Source organism: Silurus aristotelis, assembly GCF_946808225.1.
Source record: "Silurus aristotelis genome assembly, chromosome: 14".
NCBI classification, from domain to species: Eukaryota; Metazoa; Chordata; class Actinopteri; order Siluriformes; family Siluridae; genus Silurus; species Silurus aristotelis.
Genome location: NC_139587.1, coordinates 27,900,213 through 27,927,285, shown reverse-complemented (window position 1 = coordinate 27,927,285; position 27,073 = coordinate 27,900,213). Strand labels below are relative to the sequence as shown.

Below are 27,073 nucleotides of genomic sequence, written 5' to 3'. Positions count from 1 at the left end.
TTAAAGATGTCGGTGAATACATTTGCTAGCTGTTCTGCACATTCCCTGAACACTCTGCTAGTTGTCTGGTCCAGCAGACTTCAGTGGGTTAACTCTACATAGAGTTTTCCTCACTTCAGCTGTGGATAGGCAGAGCACCTGCTCAGTGGGAGGAGGGAGTTTGCTAGTTAGTATAAACCTGACTGCCACTAAACAACGATATGTTAGAATTAGAAGCTCTGATTGTAAATTACTTGCTGCTGAAATGTCTCCAGTAAACATTCCATCCTGGTCGTAGCGATACCACTACACTGAACATATGATTCTATTCTGTTCTATTCTATTCTATTCTACAAACCCAATTCCTGAAAAGTTGGGAAGCTGTGCAAAATTTAAATAATAACAGAATGCGATGATTTGCAAATCTCATAAAACCCCATTTTATTCGCAATATAACGTAGTAAAAATCAAATGTTTAAGCAGAAGAATATGCACATTTTTAATGACAAAATAAGGTCCTTTTTAAGTTTGATGGCTGCAACGCATCTAAAAAAAATAAATAGAAAAAAAAGTAAATGTTTTAAAAATGAAACACTTTTCTGAGGTTATTCGGACAGTAAGATGATTGGGTATACAGTAAATAGTGTCTTAGAGAGACTTTCAGGTGTAAAGATGGGCAGAGCTTCACCAGTTTGTGAAAGACTGTGTCTACAAATTGTGGAATAATTTCAGGATAATGTAAATAATTTCAGTTTCTTTTTGGAAACCAAATCAAATCGAATTTTATTTGTCACATACACATACATACAGAGTACAACATGCAGTGAAATGCTTTTTGCAACGGTCTGGCATTCAAGCATAAAAGGGAATGGAATATAAAGGGAATGGAATGAGGAAAAAATAAACCAAGAAAAAAAGAAGGTAGATAAAAAAAATGATAAACTATATAAAATATAAAATATATGAAGATATATGTGAAAATATGTGTATATACAGTAGATGTGTATGACAGTAAAACAGATTAACGTGATTGTCCTTAAAGTGACCATGTGCAGTGTGGTGTGGTATAAAGTGGCACTGTGCTGTGCAGAGTTAAAGTGACAGTCCAGAGATTAAAGTTTAGTAGTGCAAAAAAGTTGTGCAGAAAAAAAGATGGAGATGGAGAGAGAGGTCCAGTACTAGATCCTGGGTGTTTCCTGGTTTAAACTTCAAATGGTATGCGGGAAGAAGCTCCTCCTCATTCTCTCTGTGCTCCCGGAAGCATTTCCCTGAACGCAACAAAGAAAAGAGTCCACTGTTTGGATGGCTGAGGTCCTTCACAATCTTCCTGGCCCTGGTCCTGCACCTGCTTGCGGTAGATGTCCTGCAGGTCAGGGAGCTCGGTGTGGATGGTACAGTCAGCTGACCGCACCACCCTCTGGAGTGCTTGCCTGTCCTGATGCTACCTGTCAGGGCGCTCTCAATGGTGCAGGTGTAGAAAGTCTTCTACAGGAGACCGCTCTCGCTTCGAGCTGAAGTCCCCTATCAACTCCTTAGTCTTACTGACATTCAGGAGAAGGTTGTTCTCCTGGCACCATCTCTCCAGGTTTGTAACCTCCTGTAGGTAGGCCGTCTCATTGTTGTTGGAGTTTAGGCCCACCACAACAGTGTCGTCAGCAAACTTGATGATAGTGTTGGAGTTGGAAGTGGCATTTGTTGCTCTAAAACTTATATATGCTGTTCAGCATAGATGGAGTCTTTCCAGATGTGCAAGATGCTCGCTCCAAACTTGATTTCTGTAAAGCTGCTTTGAGACAATGTCTGTTGTGAAAAGCGCTATAGAAATGACTTGACTTGACACTACGTCTTCTGGAATAAAGAGGAGAGGGATCTTCTGGCATGTAATCAGCGCTCAGTTTAAAAATTCACATCTCTGATGGTATGGGAGAGCATTAATGCCTGTGGAATGGGCAACTTGCACATCTGGAAAGACTCCATCTATGCTGAACAGCATATATAAGTTTTAAAGTGAGAAAATTTCTTTTTTCAGAGGCAGCCATATTTTATCAGGACAACGTGACCAGCAAACTGCATCTATTATAATAGCTGACTTCATAGTAGAAGAGTCCGTGTGCTGAACTGGCCTGCCTACAGTCTAGACGTTTCACCATCGTCCTCGAGATGTCTGTACGGTACAGTTTGTTGTTCGATATTCTCAGGCTATACGTTAAAATGTAGCTTACATTGAAGTGTGTATGGATTCATATATTTAATTCTTAAACCGTATATATTACTAATGATCTTTGTTCCTTTGCACAAGCTGAATCAAAAGTATGAGAAATGGATTATTTGCCCTATTTTCTTTTATCTTTCAGATCAATCTTGATAACAGATTTTAAGCAGGAGGAGTGAAGGAAGTGGTAAAGGGGTGTATATTGGGGGTGGGGGAAACCTTACACTGAACAAACGTGTATAAAATGAGACAATTAAACCTGTATCAAGGTAAGTAGATATTGGAGAAAGAAGAGACAAGAGTTTTTTTTACACCTCCAGAGAACATGAAGATGAGTCTGAGTCAGTCGTTTCTGCTCCTGGGCTTCGTCCTAATAGTGGCGCTCTCCTCAGATGCTCAGCGTGAGTTTATTATTGTACAATATTTTATATATATATTTATTTGTAGTTATTAGATGTGTGCTTAATAAAACAATTATTATTTATTAATATGCTATATATATATATATTTATTTTTATTTTATTTATTATATTATTATACATTTATTTAAATGTTTATTATTGATCATTTTATATATATTTTTTATAATAATAATAAATATATATTTTTTTGTTTATCTTTTAAAAGATACATTTCCTATAGCAGCACAGAAGTTTAACAAAAATACATTATCATAAAATCTTCCATAAAACGTAATAATAATCATTTGATATGATAAAAAAAAAAAAAAAGTATTCTAGTCGACTAAAGAAAAGCTCTTGTCTCTTGCTCGGCTTTAGCTCTTGGAGCCGTCCCGCAGGCTGAGGGCTGCTGTTTTTCCTTTTTTAAAGGAAAAATTCCATCCAAATTTATCATGCAGGTTAGGAGGACAAGTTCTCACTGTTCCCTGGAAGGCTTCATGTGAGTATCTGGCCATTTTAAGTTGATGTGAAACAGTAAACTGAAATCTATTTATAGATGAATGAGATTGTGTTGGTGTGTGTTTCAGTGTTACTACTCCAAAGTTTCCCAGCCTGTGTGTTCGTGAAGTCTCCATCGATGTCAGAGAGACATCTTAAGCTTGCTACTGAGATGCAACAACAAACACACACACACACACACACACACACACACACACACACACACACACACACACACACACACACACACACACAAAGCCTAATAAACTCCATGCTTTTATTCATTCATAGCGTTGATTAAACATTTGTTTTAAAGCTTTTGGATGTTACTGACACTTATTGTAATGCAAATTCAAATAAAAATGATCAACACACCACTGAGTCAATTCACTGCAGTAATATTCTTGTGATTTGAAAAAATAATCAAACTTTTTTTTTGCTAAATTATTGTAAGCTAAAAGTCTGTTTGATTCATGGGGGGTGGGGGTGTACTAGCTTAGTATTTAAGGCATCTGACTTTGTATCTGAGTTCAGTCCAAGTCACACTGAGCTGCCACTCCTGGGCCCCTGTGCAAGGCCCCTAACCCCATAGCTGCTCATTTGTATGAATGATATATAAATCTAAGTCGCTCTGGTTAAGGGCATCTGCCTACATTTCGATAAATGTAAATAAATGTCTAATCATGAGCAACTAAAAAGTTATGCATGCTAAATACTTGCCTTTTGATACTTGCCTTTTGAGTATCGCGATATGTTAGTCGATCGTTTCTCAAAAACGAATCTCAAGATTCGTGGCAGTTGTTTCGTTTTGAGTCCCGACCGTTAGATAGATAGGAGTCTTCTTATCTCTTACACAGTGACAGGAAGCACTAGCTTAAGTGCACGCCACTCATTTTAGCTTTTATATCCATCTGTTTTCTGCAGGCGCTGCCGTAAAAACGGACAAGGGCACTTCTCATGAAAGCAGTAGCAGCGTTGATTGATTTGCGCCGACGCCAATATGTTTAGTTAATGTTCGGTTTGTTTATTAGCTAGGAAAATTTTATTAAAATGGCTTTTTAATTATCTTTAATAAGCTCAGAAACTACATGTATTGTTTGTGCTTGCACTTATAGTTGTGGCCTAAAGTTAGAGTGTGGACTGGATTGGAGCTTTTAGACGTAAAACAATAGTTAGCACTAAGATCATGCTTCAACTACTAGCCTAATGCTAATGCTACTACTACTAATATAATACAATCATCATCATCATCATCATTATCAATCCCGCTCCATGTTAGGTGTTCTTAATGCCTTTGTGCATATGTTTAAAAAAGTTATAAAAAGATGATCATGTACAATGATACTAACTGTGTTTATGTATTGCAAAACAATATGTAAAAAGGGTACGGCACAATATGTGTAGAGAATGAGGGGTATAAAAAAATACAATATATAATATGTACATTGTCTGTAGAATTGTACGGAAGTTATGTACAGTGTATATACAGTATCACAAACCCTGCTTCGTGATATTTATCTTATCAGCAGATTCATGCCAATACACAGCTTAACTGGTTGGTGGATTGTGGGGACCTGACACAAAAACAGTGTTTTTTGCCGAGAAGGCAAAAACATTAGAGGTAAAAGCAATCATCATATCACAATCAAAATAAAAACGTGTTATTTAACCACACAAACATTTTGTAATGTTCAGATAAAACAAGATGGTTCTTTTGCTATTTTCTTCTAGATGAATCTTTATCAAAGATGTAATTAGCGGAGGAAGTGGTGAGTAAGTGTGGTGGAGCGGACGAGAGATTAAATCTACTTTTAGATAAACTTTTGTATAAAAAGTGCCATAAACTCCGATTCAAGCCAATTAGATGTTATAGAGAAGAGAAGAGTTTCTCGCACTCCTCCTGAGAACATTGAAAATGAGTCGTGTCTTTCTGGTCCTGGGCTTCATCCTGATCATGGCGCTCTACTCAGAGGCTAAACGTGAGTTTCTTACACACAAACAATATTTATATCAAGTATGTGATGTTGGATAGTATAATTAGGTATGCATTGGATAAAGGTTTGTGGACACCTGAGCAAGTTTCATATGCAGTTTTTGAACATTTAGTTTCCTAAATGTTTTCTTAATTTAGTTTCCTCCATTTGTGGAGATTTGTGGTCTTTCAACAACAAGTGTGTAAGTAAAGTCAGGTACTGATGTAGATGAGGTGAGGAGGCCTGGGGTTCAGTCAGTAATCATGCTTCATGGAGCTGGATTTGTGCACAGGGGAATTGTCCTGCTGGAAAAGCTTTGGGTGTCTTAGTTCAAGTGACTTGGAAACTTTTTTTGAACTTCATCCAATAACGTCCTACTTAATTGTCTGCCTCCAACTTTGTGTAATACTTTTGGGCAGAACCAACACTTTTAGCTATATGGTCTTTGTAAATTCCCCAGGTATTTTGAACGTTCATACCATAAATTAGATAGTAAGTTGTTACTGAGTTCGTTATTGACTACACATATCTCCTAATGATGTAAAGGCTATAAATACTATCAAGTAAACAATACAATTAAACTAAAACAAATCAAAATAATTAATATACTGTATACAATATTTAGTTTTAAGTAATAAAAAAATAATAAAAATGTATAATATCGCCAGTGCACATCATGTAGACTCGTTACAGTTGACGACTAGCTTGCGGCCGCTCTCCTCCGTTTTGGATTTTTTGCGACTCAGAGCAAATTTCACTTTGAGCATAGGTTTGTTCGTATCTGCGAAAGTTTGTAAAGAGGGCAGCGTGTGTGTATATACACGTATATATGTGTGTGTTTGTGTGTCTGTGTGTGAGTGTGTAACTCTATTTTACTATTTTAAATATATATATATATATATATATATATAACTACAAAATAAAAATGAATAATATTACTTTTATTTTGCTCTATACTACTATACCTGCTACTGTAAATAATAATAATAATAATAATAATAATAATAATAATAATAATAATAATAATAATAACAACCATTTTAGTATATATTTTGTTAAATGAAAAGAAATGTGATAATTACTATAATTCATTTCAATATAAGATAATAATGTAACAATAAAATAATATAAATAATAATAATAATAATAATAATAATAATAAAAATAATAATAGTAACAATAACAACAATCATAATAATAATAATAATAATAATAATAATAATAATAATAATATGAGGAGTAGTTTTATGAACTGAAAAATTAAATATAATTTTCTGCACAATTACTTGATCTGTATTTCTGTTTGACTTAAACACCTCCCTGTCCCTCACACAGCTGAAAGTATTGAAGCTGAGGGCTGCTGTTTCAAGTTTTTCGAAAGCAAAATTCCTCCTTCAAGCATCAAGGAGGTGAAAAAGACCGGCTCGCACTGTCCACAGCAAGGTTTCATGTGAGTCCCTGACAGTTACACACAAATTTCTGATTTATCATATGATTATATAGAAAAAAGAAACCCTGAAAGATGAGATGTGAGTTGATGAGTGTGTTCTGCTTGTGTGTGTTTCAGTGTCACTACTAACCGGTTCTCTGGCATGTGTGTTCGTCAAGTCAGCGTAAACTGAAAAGCTGCACTTTCAAGCTGCAACTGAGCTGCGACACACACACACACACACACACACACACACACACACACACACACACACACACACACACACACACACACACACACACCTTATTCATATATTCATCACATTCCACTTTTATCAGCAATTGATTATGAATATTATGAATGTAATCATTGCTTAAGGCAAATAAATAAATAAATAAAGGCTTCAAATAAAGTTATGAGTGAACTGCAACATCATTGTGCAATGTTTTCTCTCTCTCTCTCTCTCTCTCTCTCTCTCTCTCTCTCTCTCTCTCTCTTTCTCTCTCTCTCTCTCTCTCTCTCTCTTTTGCTCTCTCTCTCTCTTTTTGGGCAATTACAGTAAAAACAATTCCTCTCTGGTCTCTCGGAGTTCTTGCATGCAGAATAATCATGACAGCACTTTCAATATGAGTGTATAATCAGCCCGGTGATGGCGTGTGGGTATCAGATCAGATCGGAATAAAATGTGGTCAGCTGGTTTCACACGTTTCAGGGGAAGCGCATTTTAGCCTTCGCCCTCGCACGTGGCTGTTGTGTAATGTGGAGAGTGGGATGGCGGTCGAGTGTCTAATTTGAAAACAAATCTGTAGAAAAACAATAATAGTTGCTGTTGTGTGCACTGATATGCAGTACAGGTAAATACACACAGGACTGGAGTTTAAAACACTGGAAGCAGAACAGTATTTTGTAAGAAACGCATTCAGCCCGATTTTATAAAACGTAGAAAAATTTAATATTAGCATCTGAATATTTGATAAACTTCCATCACACGCTTTATTTGACTACAGTAAAACGTATTGGCGTACGATCTTTTATCTATTATCTGAAGGTTCATCTAGGCAACTACGGCAAAAACGTAAAAAAAACAAACGCTCATGATGTTAAAACAGATTTAAACCAGAGTGAAGAGAACGTGAAGTTCTTACGTTCTTCACGAACGACCGTCAGCTCGACACACACCTTTCTTACTGATAATTAGAGAACGTCTGTAAAAGCAGACGCTGGTTTCATGGACGTTTGGCCTATTCAACATGCATTTCGTGTTTATTCGGTAAATGGAGCAGTTACTTATCTTTTAGATAGATCTTGATTATAGATCTTCAGATGTCTTCTTACTGAAGGATGTGGTAAGTACAGGGGTGGGGGGAAAACTCCCTTCATATAAAGGTTTGTATAAAAGAGACAGTAAAAAAGAAATAAAGATGAAATCAATTCAGATCTGAAAAAGAGAAGAAAAAAGAAACACCTGCTGAGAACATGATTAAACGTGCGTTTCTGGTCCTGGGCTTCATCCTGATCGTGACGTTCTACTCTGATGCTGCACGTAAGTTTATTACATGTATATAAAAACATATATGTTACCTATTTAGAAATTTAGACAGAAGTTTGTGGACACTTGACCATAAGATTGCTATGTTTTAAAAAAAAAATCCCATTCCACGTTTAGTTTCTGTCCATTTACTGTTATAATGAGCTTCACTCTCCTGGGAAGATGTTCCACTGGATTTTGTGGAGATTTGTGCTCATTTGGCCACAAGGGTGTTAATAAAGTCACGTATTGAAGGAGGTGAGAAGGTGAGGAGGTCCGTGGTGCAGTCAGCGTTCACATTCATTATATTCAATAAGGTTTGGCACTCTGTAGCAGGAGATCTTCCACTTCAACCCATGTAGAGCAGATCTTCATAGAGCTGGCTTTTAGCACATCGGCACAGTCCTGATGGAACAGGTTCGGGTCTCCTAGTTCAAGTGAAGGGAAAATTTCATGATTTAAAGACGTCATATACAATTGTGTGCCTCCAAAATTGTGCCAAGAACCAGATATGATGGAAAAAGTCAGGTGTCCCAATACTTTAATCCAGAAAGTGTATTATAAATGTACAAACAAGATACATATACAACTGAGGTTAGACATTTCTGAGTGGTGAATGATTCGTAGTTCGCTTAACTAATGGACAGGGTAGCGGGTGCCAATAGTTTAGTCAAACCAGGAGCTCATGTACAGTAACTGTTATACAGTCATAATGACTTACAGAATATTGTTTTGATAAATAGCTTCTCTGTGTATATATTATACAGCAACGATGATCACAAGAGTCCTACATGTACAAAAAAAAGGAACAAAATTCTTCTTTTATCTTTTTTCTTTTCTTTTCTTTACCTCTCTCTCTCTCTCTCTCTCTCTCTCTCTCTCTCTCTCTGTATATATATATATATATATATATATATATATATATATATATATATATATATATATATATATATTATTATAATAGATTATATATGACTATATTAATAATAATAATAATAATAATAATATGTAAATATGTATATAAAATAAAAATAAATGTAACATATTTATGATAAAAAAATTGAGCTTGATATAAAAAAATACTATTTTATTCATTATTATTTTTCTATCTATCTATCTATCTATCTATCTATCTATCTATCTATCTATCTATCTATCTATCTATCTATCTATCTATCATGCTTGTGCTGTATTAAATACATATAATAATAATTATAATAATAATAATAATAATAATAGGGATGATAATTGTATATTATTATTATTGTTATTATTATTATTATTATTATTATTATTATTATTATTATTATTATTTATTTGGTGTGAAAGAGGCAGATGTAGAGAACAGGGGGGTATGTGGAGACGGATGGCGCCCCCTAATCGAAGAAGCTGAAAGAAGAAGAAGAAGATATTATTATTATTATTATTATTATTATTATTATTATTATTATTATTATTATTATTATTATTATTATTTATGGCTAGTAGTAATAATTAGATAAATAAAAACAGACCTGAACTCCCCTGTACAGTACAGTACATTAGTAATGCAGTAATACAGAATTAGTAAGTGTTTCATTACTGTAACAAAAGAACTGAAAAACACTTCAATCATTGTGAGTTTCTATTTGACTGATTCTCCTCTTTTCACTCAGCTGTGGCTGTCGCACCACCTACAGACTGCTGTTTCAGGTTTTTCACCGGAAAAATTCCTCGTCATCAGGTCCTGAGGGTGAAACGGACAGACATGCGCTGTCCACAGCAAGGCTACGTGTGAGTATCTGACATCTGACAGTTACACACCGATTTATTTTTAATCCAGAAAAATTTAATTTATTAAATATATCAATGACATGACAGTAATTATGTGTTCTGATGCATGTGTGTGTGTGTGTGTGTGTGTGTGTGTATGTGTGTATATGTGTGTTTATTTGTGTTTCAGTGTCACTACTCCTAAATTCCCTAACCTGTGTGTTCGTGAAATCATCGTCAAACATAAACCTGCACCTTAATGCTGCAACACACACAGACACAGACACAGACACACACACACACACACACACACACACACACACACACACACACACACACACACACACACACACACACACACACACACACACACAATGCAAAGTTATTGATGCTTAACAAATTTAAAATGCAAATAAAGTTCTAAACTCATGACTTATTGATAAAACATCTTTGAGAACGACACTAGTGACCACATTTTGTTTCATCTCTGGGTTTCGCTGAAAAAAAAGAAAAAAAAAAGAACTGAAAAAAAAAGAAAGAAATGTGGTTGGTACACTGTTTCTGACTCAGTAGTGCCAACTAAGCTGAAATGTGGTTTATAACTGTGCACTGCGATCAAAGCAGAATTGCACTCACACACACACACACACACACACACACACACACACACACACACACACACACACACACACACACACACACACACACACACACACACACACACAGTAACATGTTCCTATAGTGACATAAGCATTTACATAGTTGCTTTCATTCAGACTGACATTTTTGTGGCCTTGTTCTGTCCTTGAATTTCTTTTATTTCTATTAGATTTTTATTCTGATTAATCTTTTGAATGAAATGATGTATAGAATATTTATTTTGCATGTAAACACACGTACACTATATGGACAGTTTGTGGACACCCACACATAAAACTGGTATGTATTTTTTTTTAACATCCCGTCCCACACTGAGTCCCAGTTTGCTGGTATAAAAAGCTCCACTCTTCTGCAAAGATGTTCCACTAGATTTTGGAGTGAGCTTGTGGAGATTCATTCATCCTCAAGAGTGTAAGCAAAGTCAGGTACTGATGTAGATGATGTGAGAAGACCTGGGTCAGCTTTCACATTCATCCCAAAAGGTGGTCTTCCAAATGTAACGCTATCACGTTTAAAGACGTGTTTTATATTTGTGTGCACCCAATTACATGGCAGCAAATCGAAAAAAGAAGCACATATGCCTGGAAAAGAACAGGTGTCCCGATACTTTTCTCCATGTAGTGATGATTTTGGTTAAAAAAGCTAAAAATAAAAAGATGAACAGGTCAAAATATCCATTAAAATTTAATCCAAACAAGTTTTTCTGCCTCGAATGCTGAGAATGGACCAGGAAAGTGATCTCAATGAAGAAACAAGAGAGGATTTTCCCCATAACAGTAAAACAACAAGGCAGCGGCAGATCAGTGGGGAACACTCAGGGTTACTGATCCAAAGGTTTGGGGGTTCAACCTGCCATTTTTGGGCCCTTGAGCGAGGCCCTTAATCTTGGTGCTGACCCCAGATTCCTAACATCACTGGAATACGCAAAGAACGAATGTCACTGTGCGGTCATAATAAAAATGAAATGCCTATGTAGCATATCTCACTGGTTCCTGGAAAACCTACATCTATCCATACGGTAATGACCTTCAGAATCACCTGAGTACTCTAATACAAATTCGATCCAGATTCAGTATAAGGCCATTTTAACGCACTCTTTCCGGCTATACACAAAGAGCTCTGAGAAAATGATTAGTACAACATCGACTATCAACCTAGAAATGCGTTTTAAACCTGCTGGTGTTCTCCTGCCTGCTTCTTCTACGTTTTGGTTCATTTCCTTTAATCTGTTAAGGAGGAAGATCTCACATCTGTCCAAACCCTGAGTCAGCAAATTAGCCATGGAGCACAAGTGTGTGTGTGTGTGTGTGTGTGTGTGTGTGTGTGTGTGTGTGTGTGTGTGTGTGTGTGTGTGTGTGTGTTTTATACCTAGAAAATTAAGATATAATCTTTTTTGAAGTGTTCATCAGATTATTAGGAAGGAGTTAATTCTCTTTTACGACTAGATCAAAACAACATTAAAAAAGAAAAGATCAAACAACATGCTTTGTGTAATACAGAAATCAAGATTTAATGAAGATGGTAAAAGGGGGGGGGGGGAGGGGTAGGGGTTATTACAGTTATATATGATATGAACATATATTTATTTCCCCTCTAATCCTGGAGAATGTGTATTGTATATAATAGTTTGGTTTGTAGATATGATACACTTCAACTTCATTCCATTTATTGATTTTATTCTGAAAAGAAAATTTAATTTTTTTTATTCAAGAAATGCGTTTGATTGTGAATTGTATAGTGGTACAAAAGGAAGGACATTATTTGTATTTGACATCACAAACAAAGCTTACAGCGTGGATCATATAACAACCAGAAAACACACACTTGGAAGGGAATCATGCACCAAGACGACGAATTTGTGACAAAATCAACCCCTCTTCCTCCTCCTCTTAATGGTGTTGCTCCTGAAGTGCTCCAAAAGTGTCAAAATCAACAGAGGTGTAAACCTGAAACTCATACTTGAGTAAATGTATAGATACCTTACTCCAAAACTTACTCCTTTACAAGTTAAAAGTCACCAATTCCAATACGATTTGAGTTTTTGACTCGTACTGAACGTAGCACTAGTCCTCAACACCAAGGCACGTGTTAGTGAAAAGCCAGAAACTGTTCATTTGTGAGGTTTTGCTTCATATAATACAAATCAAATGTCCAACTCAACACTGCATTAACCATCAACACAAAAGCAATGTTTCAAATCTTAAATTAAACAATAAAATGACAGTATCACATCACACATAGTAAAAGAACCGTTAATATTCGATGGACAAATGAAAGCAAATAATTTCAGATGAAGTAAAACCAAATATTCACAGATGACTGTGATGTGATGCAGTTCTCAATCTCGAGAGGTGATATTTATATTTAACTTCAACAGAAGCTGGTTTCCAAAGTATTTCAATTTATTCAAGCTCTTTTTGGACTAAAAAATGAGGCCAGCGGTGCAAAAAAGTGACATCAAATGACATCTTCTTAAATACTTTACACCACTGCACATCATGGGGTCCTGGATCACTGAGTAGAATGATGGGTCCCCAAATCAGGTGCTGCACAAAAGAATTGTAGATGAGATGTGGTGGAGTAGAAAACCACCATCCTTTTTTTGTAGAAGAACTGAGGAGTGGAATGACGATCTCTGTAGCAACCTCTAAAGCTTGGATCAACCTCTTTATTAGAGTCAAGCGGCAAAGTGAGGGGAAGAACTATATGAAGTCAGGAGGTGGAGAGAAGATGATGATGGTTTTGCTGGACTAAGGGGGTGAAACTTACAGAATCTGAGGGATCTCTGGCCTGGGCTAAATGCATGTTGGTTTCAATTAAAATTAGCTCAATTATTTATTACAAATCATATTAAAAAAGATTTTAAAAAATGTGGGCGTGGTTAAATAATTTTGCAAGCAATGCAAAATAAGTGGAGTATAATATGTAATAATGATATGCAAGACTGTTTTAGATGAAAGCATATTGATTTTGTGTGTGTGTGTGTGTGTGTGTGTTGCTATGATGCACACTAATCACATAACTTTGAACAACCACAACACTGAATAAACATTAATGAATGCAGGAACGTCACCTGATCAAAAGCCGATGAAAAATCGTAAATATTTATTCATAAACATGATCAAATGCAGTCTGTATTATCTCGCCGAAAATATACGCGATCGATCAGTTATTATCTAATAGATAAGTTGTAGAACTTGAGCAGAGGAAGTTGAGGAGGTGTGTTTAGATGCACAGGGGGTGGAGGGAAACACACTTGTTTTGATTAAAATGAACCATTTCTATCCTACACAAACCTAATCAGATTGTACAGAGAGAGAAAAGAAAAGATAGAAGATCTTCACACATCCGCTTAATACACGAAGATGAGACGTGTGTTTCTGCTCCTGGGATTCGTCCTGATCATGATGTTTGACTTAGAAGCTATGCGTGAGTTTGCTATTAATGTATTTTAAGAAAATTAGCTTTATTCGTAATAAATGCAAAAATTAGACATAAAATTGATGTATATTTAAATATATCCATTCCATATTCATTTAAGATCTTATCATCCATTTAGATCAATTAGAAGGTTTCAATTGATTGAACCAAATACTTGAGACAAAGTATTTTTCTTTTTTATCAACGAAAAGCGCCAACGCCAGTCCAATTATCGTCTTATTTTGATTTGTGGATAAGTCAACGTTCTCAGCACAGCCATGCACTACATTGCATCGAGTAAGGGGTGCCAATACTTTATATAAAAAAAAAAAGAACAGAACATCCAATGTACAGTATTTTTACTCTACTAAAATACAGCAAGTGTAAACGTGAAAGAGTAAATTTCACGTGTAAAGTTTAGTAGTAGTGGTAGAATAGAATAGCCTTTATTTGTCACATATACATTACAGCAGAGTGAAATTTGTTCTTGCTCAGAAGCTGGGGTCAGAGATGATACGGCAAACCTGGAGCACAGAGGGTTAAGGGCCTTGCTCAAGAGTGGAAGCTTGGCGATACCAGGGCTTGAACTGCCAACCTTCTCCCCCTTAGTGGTAGTAGTAGTTGTAGTGGTAGTTGTAGTAGTGGTAGTAGTGGTAGTGGTAGTAGAGGTAGTTGTAATAGTAGTGGTAGTAGTGGTAGTGGTAGTAGTGGTGGTAGTGGTAGTAGTGGTATTGTTGGTGGTGGTAGTAGTGGTAGTGGTGGTATAAGAAGCGTTAGATGATTCCTCATGCTAGGGGAGCTGGGAGCTCAGTAGTTAAGGCGGTGATGTTTTGGCTCTGAAGGTTGTGAGTTCAAATTAAAGCCCCACCAAGTTGTTGCTGCTGGGCCCCTGAGCAAGGCCCTTAACCCTATAGCTGTTTAGATATTTGAATTAGGTAAATGTACACTTCTCTGCAAAATGGTGTCTGCAACATGCCATAAATGTAAATGTTCTATCTTACACTTAAATACCCCGTCTTTATTTCACTCAGCGTTGGCTGTTATGCACGTCGGGCAATCTGAGAGCTGCTGTTTCTACTTTTTCCCTGGAAAAATTCCTTCCAACAAAATCTTGAAGGTTACAAAGACGGGCTCACACTGTACACAGCAAGGCTTTATGTGAGTATCTGACACTTATTACACACTGGATTACACAGAGATGTAATTTATAAAGATCGAAATAAAATCCATTTATAAATCCAGTGAGAGTGGAATGAGTGTGTATCGATGTGTGTTTGTGTGTTTCAGTGTTACTACTCCTAAATACTCCGGCCTGTGTGTTCCTGAAGTCACAGCCAATAAAAATGCTAAATCTTAAACACAAATTTCTCCACCAAAATTATCGATGCTGCTGTTGTTCAAGGAAGTGCAGATTCGAATAAAGTTTATTAATGCACCACTGATCGACTCGTGTGAATCTGTCTCATGAGAAATTGTTAACAAATAGAGCTATGGAATAGAGCATGCTTTCTGCTTGGGAGGGTCAAACTCCATCTCCTGCATGTCAATCACAGCAGTCATGATTATGCATTAGAGGGCAGATGGCACTTTAAGTGTATTACGCTGTTGTGTGTATTAGCATAAGGAGATGTTCGAAACAGAAAATGCAGTTATCCAGTGTGATGTTTCATGTGATAGGGGAGAGCTGAGGAAAAAGAAAGATGGAGTATATTTAGGTATAGAGGTACTAATTGTTATATTCTACATAACATACACAATTTATTGGTGGTCTTTTTTAGTTGAATAAGTTTAATTCAAATCTCAGTTGTTAAGACATAATTAATATGTATGTTGGTGGAAATTCCCTTTAGATTAAACTTTAGATTAAATATTATTCCACATGCTCAATCAATGAGACTCGTATTTGCTGATCCTCCATGTGCACTGCATAATCACTGGCTGAAGCTTTCAGAAATGCTGAATGGATGATTCACCTTAGGCATCAGTGGAGTTTTGACTTTCATTTTTTTGGTGTGATGCGCACTGGAAGTTTTAGGACATTATGCACGACGATTCCGTCACCGAATGTCTGCTGACATCTCGAGCTCTTTCAAAATAAACACCATGCTCGCAAGTTCAGTCTGGTGCACCAGGAATGCACACCAAGTGCTGGTAACTCCAAAGGACCCATTTAAAAGTTATTGTTGAATCTATACACTTGTAAGCGATGACTCATAGGAAACCACAGAGAGCATGCAAACTTGTGCGCTCAAAAAGGTGGTTTTGTCATCGTGCATCGATGCATCAGTGCCTTCACGTGTGTTTTCAGCAGGAAATCTGCAGAGGCCTTTTAGTCGTCAACGGATTGCATTCACGCTCCGTCGTCATTCACTCATACACACGCAACTCTGAGAACATGACGAGTCGTATGAATCTGATCCTGGGCTTCACCCTGATCTCGGCGCTCTACTCCAATGCCCAACGTGAGTTTATTACACACTTACTATACAATACATATTCATGGTATTTGTAATATATGCAAAAATATTGTTTTCCATTGAAAAATGTGCCCGTGTTCCTCATTCAGCACAGCCATGTGTTCAAATGAAAGGTGCTCTGAGTGGTGCCAATACTTTCTAAAGAGAACCAGAACAGCCTATACGCAGCGTCTTCTACATGCAAAACATAATAGTTAAAGGCTTTTAATGGTTTTCATGTGCTTCAAAGACCGAAGGAACCTGATCAGAACTCTAAAAACAGCATTGCTTTAAATAGCTTTAGGACCACCACAGGTTATATAACCTAGAGGTCAATAGAAAAATACAAATGTATCCCACATTGTCACACACACACACACACACACACACACACACACACACACACACACACACACACACACACACACACACACACACACACACACACACACACACACACACACACACACACACACACACACACACTTGTGCTCCATGGCTAATTTGCTGACTCAGGGTTTGGACAGATGTGAGATCTTCCTCCTTAACAGATTAAAGGAAATGAACCAAAACGTAGAAGAAGCAGGCAGGAGAACACCAGCAGGTTTAAAACGCATTTCTAGGTTGATAGTCGATGTTGTACTAATCATTTTCTCAGAGCTCTTTGTGTATAGCCGGAAAGAGTGCGTTATAATGGCCTTATACTGAATCTGGATCGAATCACTGTATTAGAGTACTCAGGTGATTCTGAAGGTCATTACCGTATGGATAGATGTAGGTTTTCCAGGAACCAGTGAGATATGCTACATAGGCATTTCATTTTTATTATGACCGCACAGTGACATTCGTTCTTTGCGCACACACACACACACACACACACACACACACACACACACACACACACACACACACACACACACACACACACACACACACACTGTTAAAAGTATAATGAGAGGCTGTTCATTTATGTTTGCATTTGTTTATTGTTGAGAGAATGAGAGATGGATAAGTTACTATCCTCTACATGAAACTCGTCCGTAGATCTTCAGGACTTGTTTGTATTGAGGCTGAGTGGCGGATGTGGTTTAGCACAGGAGGTGTGTGTAGAGCCTCGCAGTTGAGAGAAAATGTGCATTCGAATAAACGTAATAAATGGGCAGTGAAAATATGACATAAGCGAATATAATGTAAGCGAAAGAAGAGAGAAGACCTGCACTTAATGAGGACATGATGATAAGTCGTATGTATCTGATCCTGGGCTTTTGCCTGATCATGGCGCTCTACTCGGACACTCAGCGTGAGTTTATTACACAATCCTCTGGATATCTTTACTACAACAAGTGTATAAGTATAGAATATTGTTTATTATTACACATTCAGTCCACCTTTTTTTTTTATATTTACAAATGTAACATTTATAAGGTCTTTTACGACCCATTTAGTTCAATCTGAACCTTTTGTTTAATGATAAGGGCCAAATTTGAATTAGGATTTCAGCAGAAAATTTACAAATGAGCTGATTTTCATGTAAAGTGAATGATATAGTTGTTATACTCTATTAGTAGCTGTTGTATAGAGTGAAATTCTATTTAGGATATAATCTTAAGACCTAATCTACAAACCATATTCCATATACAGGAAACAATAACACGTCTGAGTGCATTACGTACAATCTATAAAAAAAAAACGTGTGATTTTAGTCATTCTTCAGTTTCCTGAATTTTGCATTGAAATAAATTTTCTGCTACGAAGTCGTATGTTGTTCATTTCTACAACGTGAATATACTGTAATCTATTTCTGTTTTTAAAATTTTATAATTCCAATTTCTAAATTTTTTTTTTATACTGGTTTAATTTTATTCTCCACGATTTCTTGAACAGCCGATAAAAAAAAAAATCATAGCATGTGTACGGTTATGTACGTGTATGTTTTTTTACATTTATGTGTTAATTCCAGAGTAATCTGTAAGAGCTTGTCGGTTTCTCTCACTCAGCGTTCAGCCTCTACGCAGTCCCGTGCTGTTTCAGGTTCTTTAAAGGCAAAATTCCTCCCGAGAGAATCCTGAAGGTGGAAAAGACAAACTCACACTGTACGATGCACGGCTTCATGTGAGTATCTGCAATAAGAATAATTGATTGTAGTAATAAATAACTTGCGAATTTTTGTTATAATACACTGAAGTGCTCATGTGTGTGTGTGTTTGTGTGTGTGTGTGTGTTACAGTGTCACAACAGATAGCAATCCTGGCCTCTGTGTTCTCAAAAACCCCCTGGGATAATATATATATATATATATATATATATATATATATATATATATATATATATATATATATATATATATATATATATATATAATGCATTCATATTTATAACTTCTTTGTTTACTCCATTTTTTTATAATTTGAAGCTTTTTTCAATGTTCAATATTGTTCACCACATTTGTGATTATAATTGTGCTGTTACAGTAAATGTTTCTTTTGATTGTAACATAATATCATTTTTTTCATTTATTTATAAACTCCCATATCAAAATATATTTTCTTTTATTAAATTATCCCAAAGTCTTAGAAACATTCCTTTATGATTTCTTTGCCTGTAGAAACCTGTAGAAATATATTATTAAATATATTATATTCAAGTCAAATCTGAACTCTTTGCTATTTTTTCCTTTAAAATAACTGTATTTGTTATCAGACAGGAATAAAACTTAAGGACTTTGAAATCTGGACATGTAACATTTATGGTTTTGTTGATGAATCCCATTCGATGAGATTTTAAACACAATATGGTAATTGTTTCTTGACATACAGACATATTTTTATTATATGGAATATAATCTATATATTAGATAAAAAAAATTATTTGTTAGAAAAAAAATTTATCAAAATGCTTTGCTCCATACATCGTTTTTCTCGAGGACACATGGGAAAAAAATGTTTGAGTCAGAAATTATGACAATAAAACTGACACGTGGGCGATTTAAAAGCAGCTCCTGAGAGAACATGGTGTAATGGATGGAGTAATGTGCATGAGACACTGTTGTGTGAATGCAATACAACATGGGGCCATTTATCTGGTATAATGAGTATGTGTGCAGCAACATCTCCAGGTCACTTGATGGGTCCTGAGCAGCACCGCTGTTGGGGATCTGAAACTTCATCATGGCAAGAAAATTGTGTCACATTGAACAATTCACTAACATGTTGCCAGAGGGCATCGTCCTAGATATTAAGAGTTTCTTCTGTTAATCCTCTTGTGAGAATCCCTCCATCATTTACCACTGAACCATGCTCTCTCCATCCTCTATCACTGCATTACACTCCCTCCATCCTCTACCACTGCATTATATGCCCTTCATCTTCTACTACTGCATTACACTCCCTCCATCCTCTACTACTGCATTACACTCTCTCCATCCTTTACCACTGCATCATATGCCCTTCATATTCTACTACTGCATTACACGCCCTTCATCTACTACTACTGGATTACACTCCCTCCATCCTCTACCACTGCATTACACGCCCTTCATCATCTACTACTGCATTACACTCCTTCCATCCTCTACCACTGCATTACACGCCCTTCATCATCTACTACTGCATTACACTCCCTCCATCCTCTACTACTGCATTACACTCTCTCCATCCTTTACCACTGCATCATATGCCCTTCATATTCTACTACTGCATTACACGCCCTTCATCTACTACTACTGGATTACACTCCCTCCATCCTCTACTACTGCATTACACTCCCTCTAACCTCTACCACTACATTACACTCCCTCCATCCTCTACTACTGCATTACACTCCCTCTAACCTCTACCACTACATTACACTCCCTCCATCCTCTACTACTGCATTACACTCCCTCTAACCTCTACCACTACATTACACGCCCTTCATCATCTACTACTGCATTACACTCCTTCCATCCTCTACCACTGCATTACACGCCTTTCATCTTCTACCACTGCATTACACTCTCTCCATCCTCTACCACTGCATTACACGCCCTTCATCTTCTACCACTGCATTACACTCTCTCCATCCTCTACCACTGCATTACACTCCCTCCATTCTCTACCACTGCATTACACTTCCACCATCCTCTACCACTGCATTACATGCCCTTCATCTTCTACCACTGCATTACACTCTCTCCATCCTCTACCACTGCATTACTCTCCCTTCATCCTTTACCACTGCATTACACTCCCTCTATCTTCTACCAGTGCATTACAGTTCCTCCATCCTCTACCACTGCATTACACTCCCTCCGACCTCTACTACTGCATTACACTCCCTCCATCCTCTACCACTGCATTACACTCCCTCCATCTTCTACTACTGCATTACACTCCCTCCATCCTTTACCACTGCATTATACGCCCTTCATCTTCTACTACTGCATTACACGCCCTTATCTTCTACCACTGCATTACACTCCCTCCATCCTCTACCAATGCATTACACTTCCTCCATCTTCTACTACTGCATTACACTCCCTCCATCCTTTACCACTGCATTATACGCCCTTCATCTTCTACTACTGCATTACACGCCCTTCATCTTCTACTACTGCATTACACTCCCTCTTACCTCTACCACTGCATTACACTCCCTCCATCCTCTACCACTGCATTACACGCCCTTCATCTTCTACCACTGCATTACACTCTCTCCATCCTCTACCACTGCATTACACTCCCTCCATTCTCTACCACTGCATTACACTTCCACCATCCTCTACCACTGCATTACATGCCCTTCATCTTCTACCACTGCATTACACTCTCTCCATCCTCTACCACTGCATTACACTCCCTTCATCCTTTACCACTGCATTACACTCCCTCTATCTTCTACCAGTGCATTACAGTTCCTCCATCCTCTACCACTGCATTACACTCCCTCCGACCTCTACTACTGCATTACACTCCCTCCATCCTCTACCACTGCATTACACTCCCTCCATCTTCTACCACTGCATTACACTCTCTCCATCCTCTACCACTGCATTACTCTCCCTTCATCCTTTACCACTGCATTACACTCCCTCTATCTTCTACCAGTGCATTACACTTCCTCCATCCTCTACCACTGCATTACACTCCCTCCGACCTCTACTACTGCATTACACTCCCTCCATCCTCTACCAATGCATTACACTCCCTCCATTTTCTACTACTGCATTACACTCCCTCCATCCTTTACCACTGCATTATACGCCCTTCATCTTCTACTACTGCATTACACGCCCTTCATCTTCTACTACTGCATTACACTCCCTCTTACCTCTACCACTGCATTACACTCCCTCCATCCTCTACCACTGCATTACACGCCCTTCATCTTCTACCACTGCATTACACTCCCTCCATCCTCTACTACTGCATTACACTCCTTCCATCCTCTACCAATGCATTACATGCCCTTCATTTTCTATCACTGCATTACACTCTCTCCATCCTTTACTACTGCATTACACTCTCTCCAGCCTCTACCACTGCATTACACTCCCTCCATCCTCTACCACTGCATTACACTCCCTCCATCCTCTACCACTGCATTACACGCCCTTCATCTTCTACCACTGCATTACACTCTCTCCAACCTCTACAACTGCATTACACTCCCTCTATCCTCTACCATTGCATTACACTCCCTCCATCCTCTACCACTGCATTACACTCCCTTCATCCTCTACCACTGCATTACACTCCCTCCATCCTCTACCACTGCATTACACTCCCTCCATCCTCTACTACTGCATTACATGCCCTTCATTTTCTATCACTGCATTACACTCTCTTCATCCTCTACTACTGCATTACACTCTCTCCAGCCTCTACCACTGCATTACACTCCCTCCATCCTCTACCATTGCATTACACTCTCTCCATCCTCTACCACTGCAATACACGCCCTTCATCTTTTACCACTGCATTACACTCTCTCCATCCTCTACTACTGCATTACACTCCCTCTATCCTCTACCATTGCATTACACTCCCTCCATCTTATACCACTTCATTACACTCCCTCTGACCTCTACTACTGCATTACACTCCCTCCATCTTCTACCACTGCATTACATGCCCTTCATCTTCTACCACTGCATTACACTCTCTCCATCCTCTACCACTGCATTACTCTCCCTCCATCCTCTACCACTGTATTACACTCCCTCCATCCTCTACCACTGCATTACACTCCCTCCATCCTCTACCACTGCATTACACGCCCTTCATCTTCTACCACTGCATTACACTCTCTCCAACCTCTACAACTGCATTACACTCCCTCTATCCTCTACCATTGCATTACACTCCCTCCATCCTCTACCACTGCATTACACTCCCTTCATCCTCTACCACTGCATTACACTCCCTCCATCCTCTACCACTGCATTACACTCCCTCCATCCTCTACTACTGCATTACATGCCCTTCATTTTCTATCACTGCATTACACTCTCTCCATCCTCTACTACTGCATTACACTCTCTCCAGCCTCTACCACTGCATTACACTCCCTCCATCCTCTACCATTGCATTACACTCTCTCCATCCTCTACCACTGCAATACACGCCCTTCATCTTTTACCACTGCATTACACTCTCTCCATCCTCTTCTACTGCATTACACTCCCTCTATCCTCTACCATTGCATTACACTCCCTCCATCTTATACCACTTCATTACACTCCCTCTGACCTCTACTACTGCATTACACTCCCTCCATCTTCTACCACTGCATTACATGCCCTTCATCTTCTACCACTGCATTACACTCTCTCCATCCTCTACCACTGCATTACTCTCCCTCCATCCTCTACCACTGTATTACACTCCCTCCATCCTCTACCACTGCATTACACTCCCTTCATCCTTTACCACTGCATTACACTCCCTCCATCCACCACCACTGCATTACACTTCCTCCATCCTCTACCACTGCATTACTCTCCCTCCATCCTCTACCACTGCATTACACTCCCTCCATCCTCTACCACTGCATTACTCTCCCTCCATCCTCTACCACTGCATTACACTCCCTCCATCCTCTACCACTGCATTACACTTCCTCCATCCTCTACCACTGCATTACTCTACCTCCATCCTCTACCACTGAACCATGCTATTTCTATACTCTACCACTGCATTACACTCCCTCCATCATTTACCACTGCATTACATTCCCTCTAACCTCTACCCCTGCATTACACTCCCTCTAACCTCTACCACTGCATTACACTCCCTCCATCCTCTACCACTGCATTACACTTCCTCCATTATTTACCATTGTAAAACCACTTGTGAAACTGGTTTCTCATGGAATAACTAGACATACATTTGCTGTTCGGCCGACTGTTCATTTAATCAGTGAATTTCTTCTTTCTTGTTTCTGTAATGAAAATATAAGATGCAATGCAATTAGCACGTGCTTCAAGTTCAAGGACAAAAAAATTATTAAACTTCGTGAAAATATAGATAATCAAATATACATGTAAAACAATATCACAGATATGATTTAGATGAAACATTTTCTTTCCAGTTACTATTAGATCTCTTTTAGATAAATGTAGATAAGTTTTAGTAGCTAGTAAAACCTCAGAGGAGGAAGTGGTGAGATAAGAAACAGCTTTACACACTTTCAGCATTCGGACAGTTTGCTCCAAACATTCAGCTAAAATACTTTGCTGTGCCTCTTGTAAAACTCCTCAAAGATTTTCTTTACTAGATAGAGATTTCTTTTTTGCTTGTGATGCAGTTCATCTCAGAGCAGTTCAGTAGGATTTAGGTGCGGTGATTGGGCAGGTCGTTACATGATAGACATCACTCCAGACGTCTGTCTGCTCTCTAAATAACACATACAGAACTCAGACATTTGCTTGGACTCGTCTTGTTGTATGGTGAAGTCGGTTCCAATGAGCCGCAGTCCAGACAGAACTGCATGGGGCTAAAGTATAGAATGGGGAGCCATGATGGTTCAGGATTAATTTTACTTTCTGGAATCTTCTCTGCTCCAAAACAACCCCATACCATTAAACTTCCACCTCCATGTGTAAGTGTGGGGGTGAGTGAGTTTGATCACATCTTATCTCCCGTTCTCTGTCTTACACAAGTTCACAGTTTTTCCCACCTAGTGTTTTTCACACATTTTCTTATCTCACAACTTCCTCTACTGAGGTTATATGAAGGCGAATGTAAGAAAGAGGATGCTGATCTTTTCACTTTTAGTGCAAATATATGCAATACACAGAAACCAGGCAGGTGCATGTTCAGTATGTTGGGAGACAAAGTAGGTAGAAAAACAGAGATCTAAAAAAAGGGTTAATTTAAGCACTGCTGGATGCTGTGGTGCATTAGATGTGGCTTAAAAACTGCTCATGACTCAGCTGACATCAAATGGAAGTTCATTCCAGCACTTTGACTTGTCTTGAGAGCAGAGAAGAGTTTTGAGGTCTGCATGCTTGTAGCTTGGTGGTTAAGGCACTAGAAATTAAATTCTAGGTCATGGGTTCAAATCCTAAAGGGATTTGAGGGTTAAAGGAATTGGTTAGCTGATGGAGCGAGCATTGTAAAGTGGTAGAGGATGAGAGGATTGGTGGAAGACGACGGAGGGATCGGTTGTAGATGATGGAGAGATGGTGGTGCAGTGGTAGAAAATATATGAAGCAGTAGTGCAGTGGTAGAATACAGAGAGATCAGTGGTAGAGGATGGAGGGATCAGTGGTAGAGGATGGAGGGATCAGTGGTAGAGGATAGAGGGGTCAGTGGTAGAGGATGGAGGGATCAGTGGTAGAGGATGGAGGGGTCAGTGGTAGAGGATGGAGAGATCAGTGGTAGAGAATGGAGGGATCAGTGATAGAGGATGGAGAGATCAGTGGTAGAGGATGAAGGGATCAGTGGTAGAAAATATATGAAGCAGTAGTGGAGGGATCAGTGCTAGAGGATGGAGAGATCAGTGCTAGAGGATGGAGGGATCAGTGGTAGAAAATATATGAAGCAGTAGTGGAGGGATCAGTGCTAGAGGATGGAGAGATCAGTGGTAGAGGATGGAGGGATCAGTGGTAGAGGATGGGGAGATCAGTGGTAGAGGATGGAGGGATCAGTGGTAGAGGATGTAGGATCCGTGGTAAAAGATGGAGGGATCAGTGGTAGAGGATGGAGGGATCAGTGTTAGAGGATGGAGGGATCAGTAGTAGAGGATGTAGGATCCGTAGTAGAAGATGGAGGGATCAGTGGTAGAGGATGGAGGGGTCAGTGGTAGAGGATGGAGGGATCAGTGGTAGAAAATATATGAAGCAGTAGTGGAGGGATCAGTGCTAGAGGATGGAGAGATCAGTGGTAGAGGATGGAGGGATCAGTGGTAGAGGATGGGGAGATCAGTGGTAGAGGATGGAGGGATCAGTGGTAGAGGATGTAGGATCCGTGGTAAAAGATGGAGGGATCAGTGGTAGAGGATGGAGGGATCAGTGTTAGAGGATGGAGGGATCAGTAGTAGAGGATGTAGGATCCGTAGTAGAAGATGGAGGGATCAGTGGTAGAGGATGGAGGGGTCAGTGGTAGAGGATGGAGGGATCATTATATTAAATTTCATTAAATTACAAATACATAAAACAAACCAAATGTTTAAAATTTTTAAAGAAGAGAAGAAATAACCTTTATGCACATTTATTAGACTAAAACACCTCGTCTGTCTCTTATTCAGCTGTAGCTCTGGAATCTAGCACTTATTAATATCAGTTATCATCTAAAAGATAAGCTGTAGAGTTTGAGCGAGGAAGTTAAGGAGGTGGGTGTAGATGTTCGGGGGGGGGGGGGATACATGAATGTAGTATGAAAAGATAAATTCTAACCTACACAGAGCAAATCAGACTGCACACAGAGACAAGAGAAGTAAGAAGATCTTTACACTTTAGCCGAGTACATGAGGTGTGTGTTTCTGTCTCCTGGGACTTTTCTATGTCCTGATCATGACGTTTTACTCAGACGCTATACGTGAGTTTGTTACCTTTTATTATTTATTTTATTATTTTTAGATTTTTACTATTGTTGTAGTAATACTGTTATATAATATATAGGACACAAGCACACACTTTATCACGCATATCCTTTATATATATCAATATATAACACATTCATTAGAATTCTTAAAATCCCAATTTAAGTCAATTATTAGATTTAAAAGGATTTAACACTCGAGCCACAGAAGCGAAAGTATTGGCACTTTGTTTCCTGTTTATTAATGAAAAGTGTAGTAGTAGTAGTAGTTTTTTCCCCCTCCTGCTATCTGAGGAAGTTTTTCCTTGTCACACTCGCCACTTACTTATTATCGACAAACTTACAATTAGAAGGACATTTGAGACAATGTCCATCTATAAAAGTGCTATACAAATAAAAATGAACTGAATTGAATTGAACACTTCGTCTTTATTTCACTCAGCGTTTGCTATTCAACACGTGCATTTTGAGAGCTGCTGTTTCCCAATTTTTCACTGGAAAAATTCCTCCCCAAAGAATCTTGAAGTTTAAAAGGACGGGTTTACACTGTCGAGAGCGAGGCTTCATGTGAGTATCTGACACTTACACACAGATTATTGATAAACACTGGTTTATACTGTAATGTAATATATCAAGATTGAAATAAAATTCAATGGGAGTGAAATGAGTGTGTATCGATGTGTGTTTGTGTGTTTCAGTGTTACTACTCCTAAATACTCCAGCCTGTGTATTCGTGAAGTCTC

At 38.3% G+C, this 27,073-nt stretch overlaps 3 protein-coding genes and 2 long non-coding RNA genes across 6 annotated transcripts; all 5 read left to right on the top strand.

Moving 5' to 3' along the window:
* Positions 1-2,451: 2,451 nt before the first annotated feature.
* LOC310736420 lies at positions 2,452-3,472 on the top strand. The gene is made up of 3 exons (XR_014536549.1): positions 2,452-2,592; positions 2,971-3,091; positions 3,180-3,472. It is a non-coding gene; the product is annotated as an uncharacterized lncRNA (long non-coding RNA).
* Positions 3,473-4,923: 1,451 nt separating this feature from the next.
* Positions 4,924-6,787, top strand: LOC310737093 (regakine-1-like). Its single transcript, XM_083561276.1, has 3 exons — positions 4,924-5,069; positions 6,399-6,513; positions 6,631-6,787. The coding sequence occupies exons 1-3, from the start codon at positions 5,006-5,008 to the stop codon at positions 6,683-6,685; spliced, it is 234 nt and encodes a 77-aa protein (XP_083417402.1). The 5' UTR covers positions 4,924-5,005; the 3' UTR covers positions 6,686-6,787.
* Positions 6,788-7,894: 1,107 nt separating this feature from the next.
* LOC310737092 (C-C motif chemokine 4 homolog) lies at positions 7,895-10,469 on the top strand. The gene is made up of 3 exons (XM_083561275.1): positions 7,895-8,035; positions 9,676-9,793; positions 9,963-10,469. Exons 1-3 carry the CDS (start codon positions 7,969-7,971, stop codon positions 10,030-10,032), a joined length of 255 nt encoding a protein of 84 aa, XP_083417401.1. The 5' UTR covers positions 7,895-7,968; the 3' UTR covers positions 10,033-10,469.
* A 3,261-nt stretch (positions 10,470-13,730) lies between these two features.
* LOC310737099 lies at positions 13,731-15,209 on the top strand. The gene is made up of 3 exons (XR_014536753.1): positions 13,731-13,861; positions 14,884-15,010; positions 15,140-15,209. It is a non-coding gene; the product is annotated as an uncharacterized lncRNA (long non-coding RNA).
* Positions 15,210-16,115: 906 nt separating this feature from the next.
* On the top strand, positions 16,116-18,604 carry LOC310737088 (uncharacterized protein). 2 transcript variants are annotated; one of them, XM_083561270.1, is made up of 3 exons: positions 16,116-16,314; positions 18,306-18,420; positions 18,536-18,604. In XM_083561270.1, exons 1-3 carry the CDS (start codon positions 16,131-16,133, stop codon positions 18,588-18,590), a joined length of 354 nt encoding a protein of 117 aa, XP_083417396.1. In that variant the 5' UTR covers positions 16,116-16,130; the 3' UTR covers positions 18,591-18,604. The 2 variants fall into 2 exon arrangements, 1 of the variants encoding a protein (XP_083417396.1); XR_014536747.1 differs by lacking the exon at positions 16,116-16,314 and adding an exon at positions 17,329-17,608.
* Positions 18,605-27,073: the final 8,469 nt, after the last annotated feature.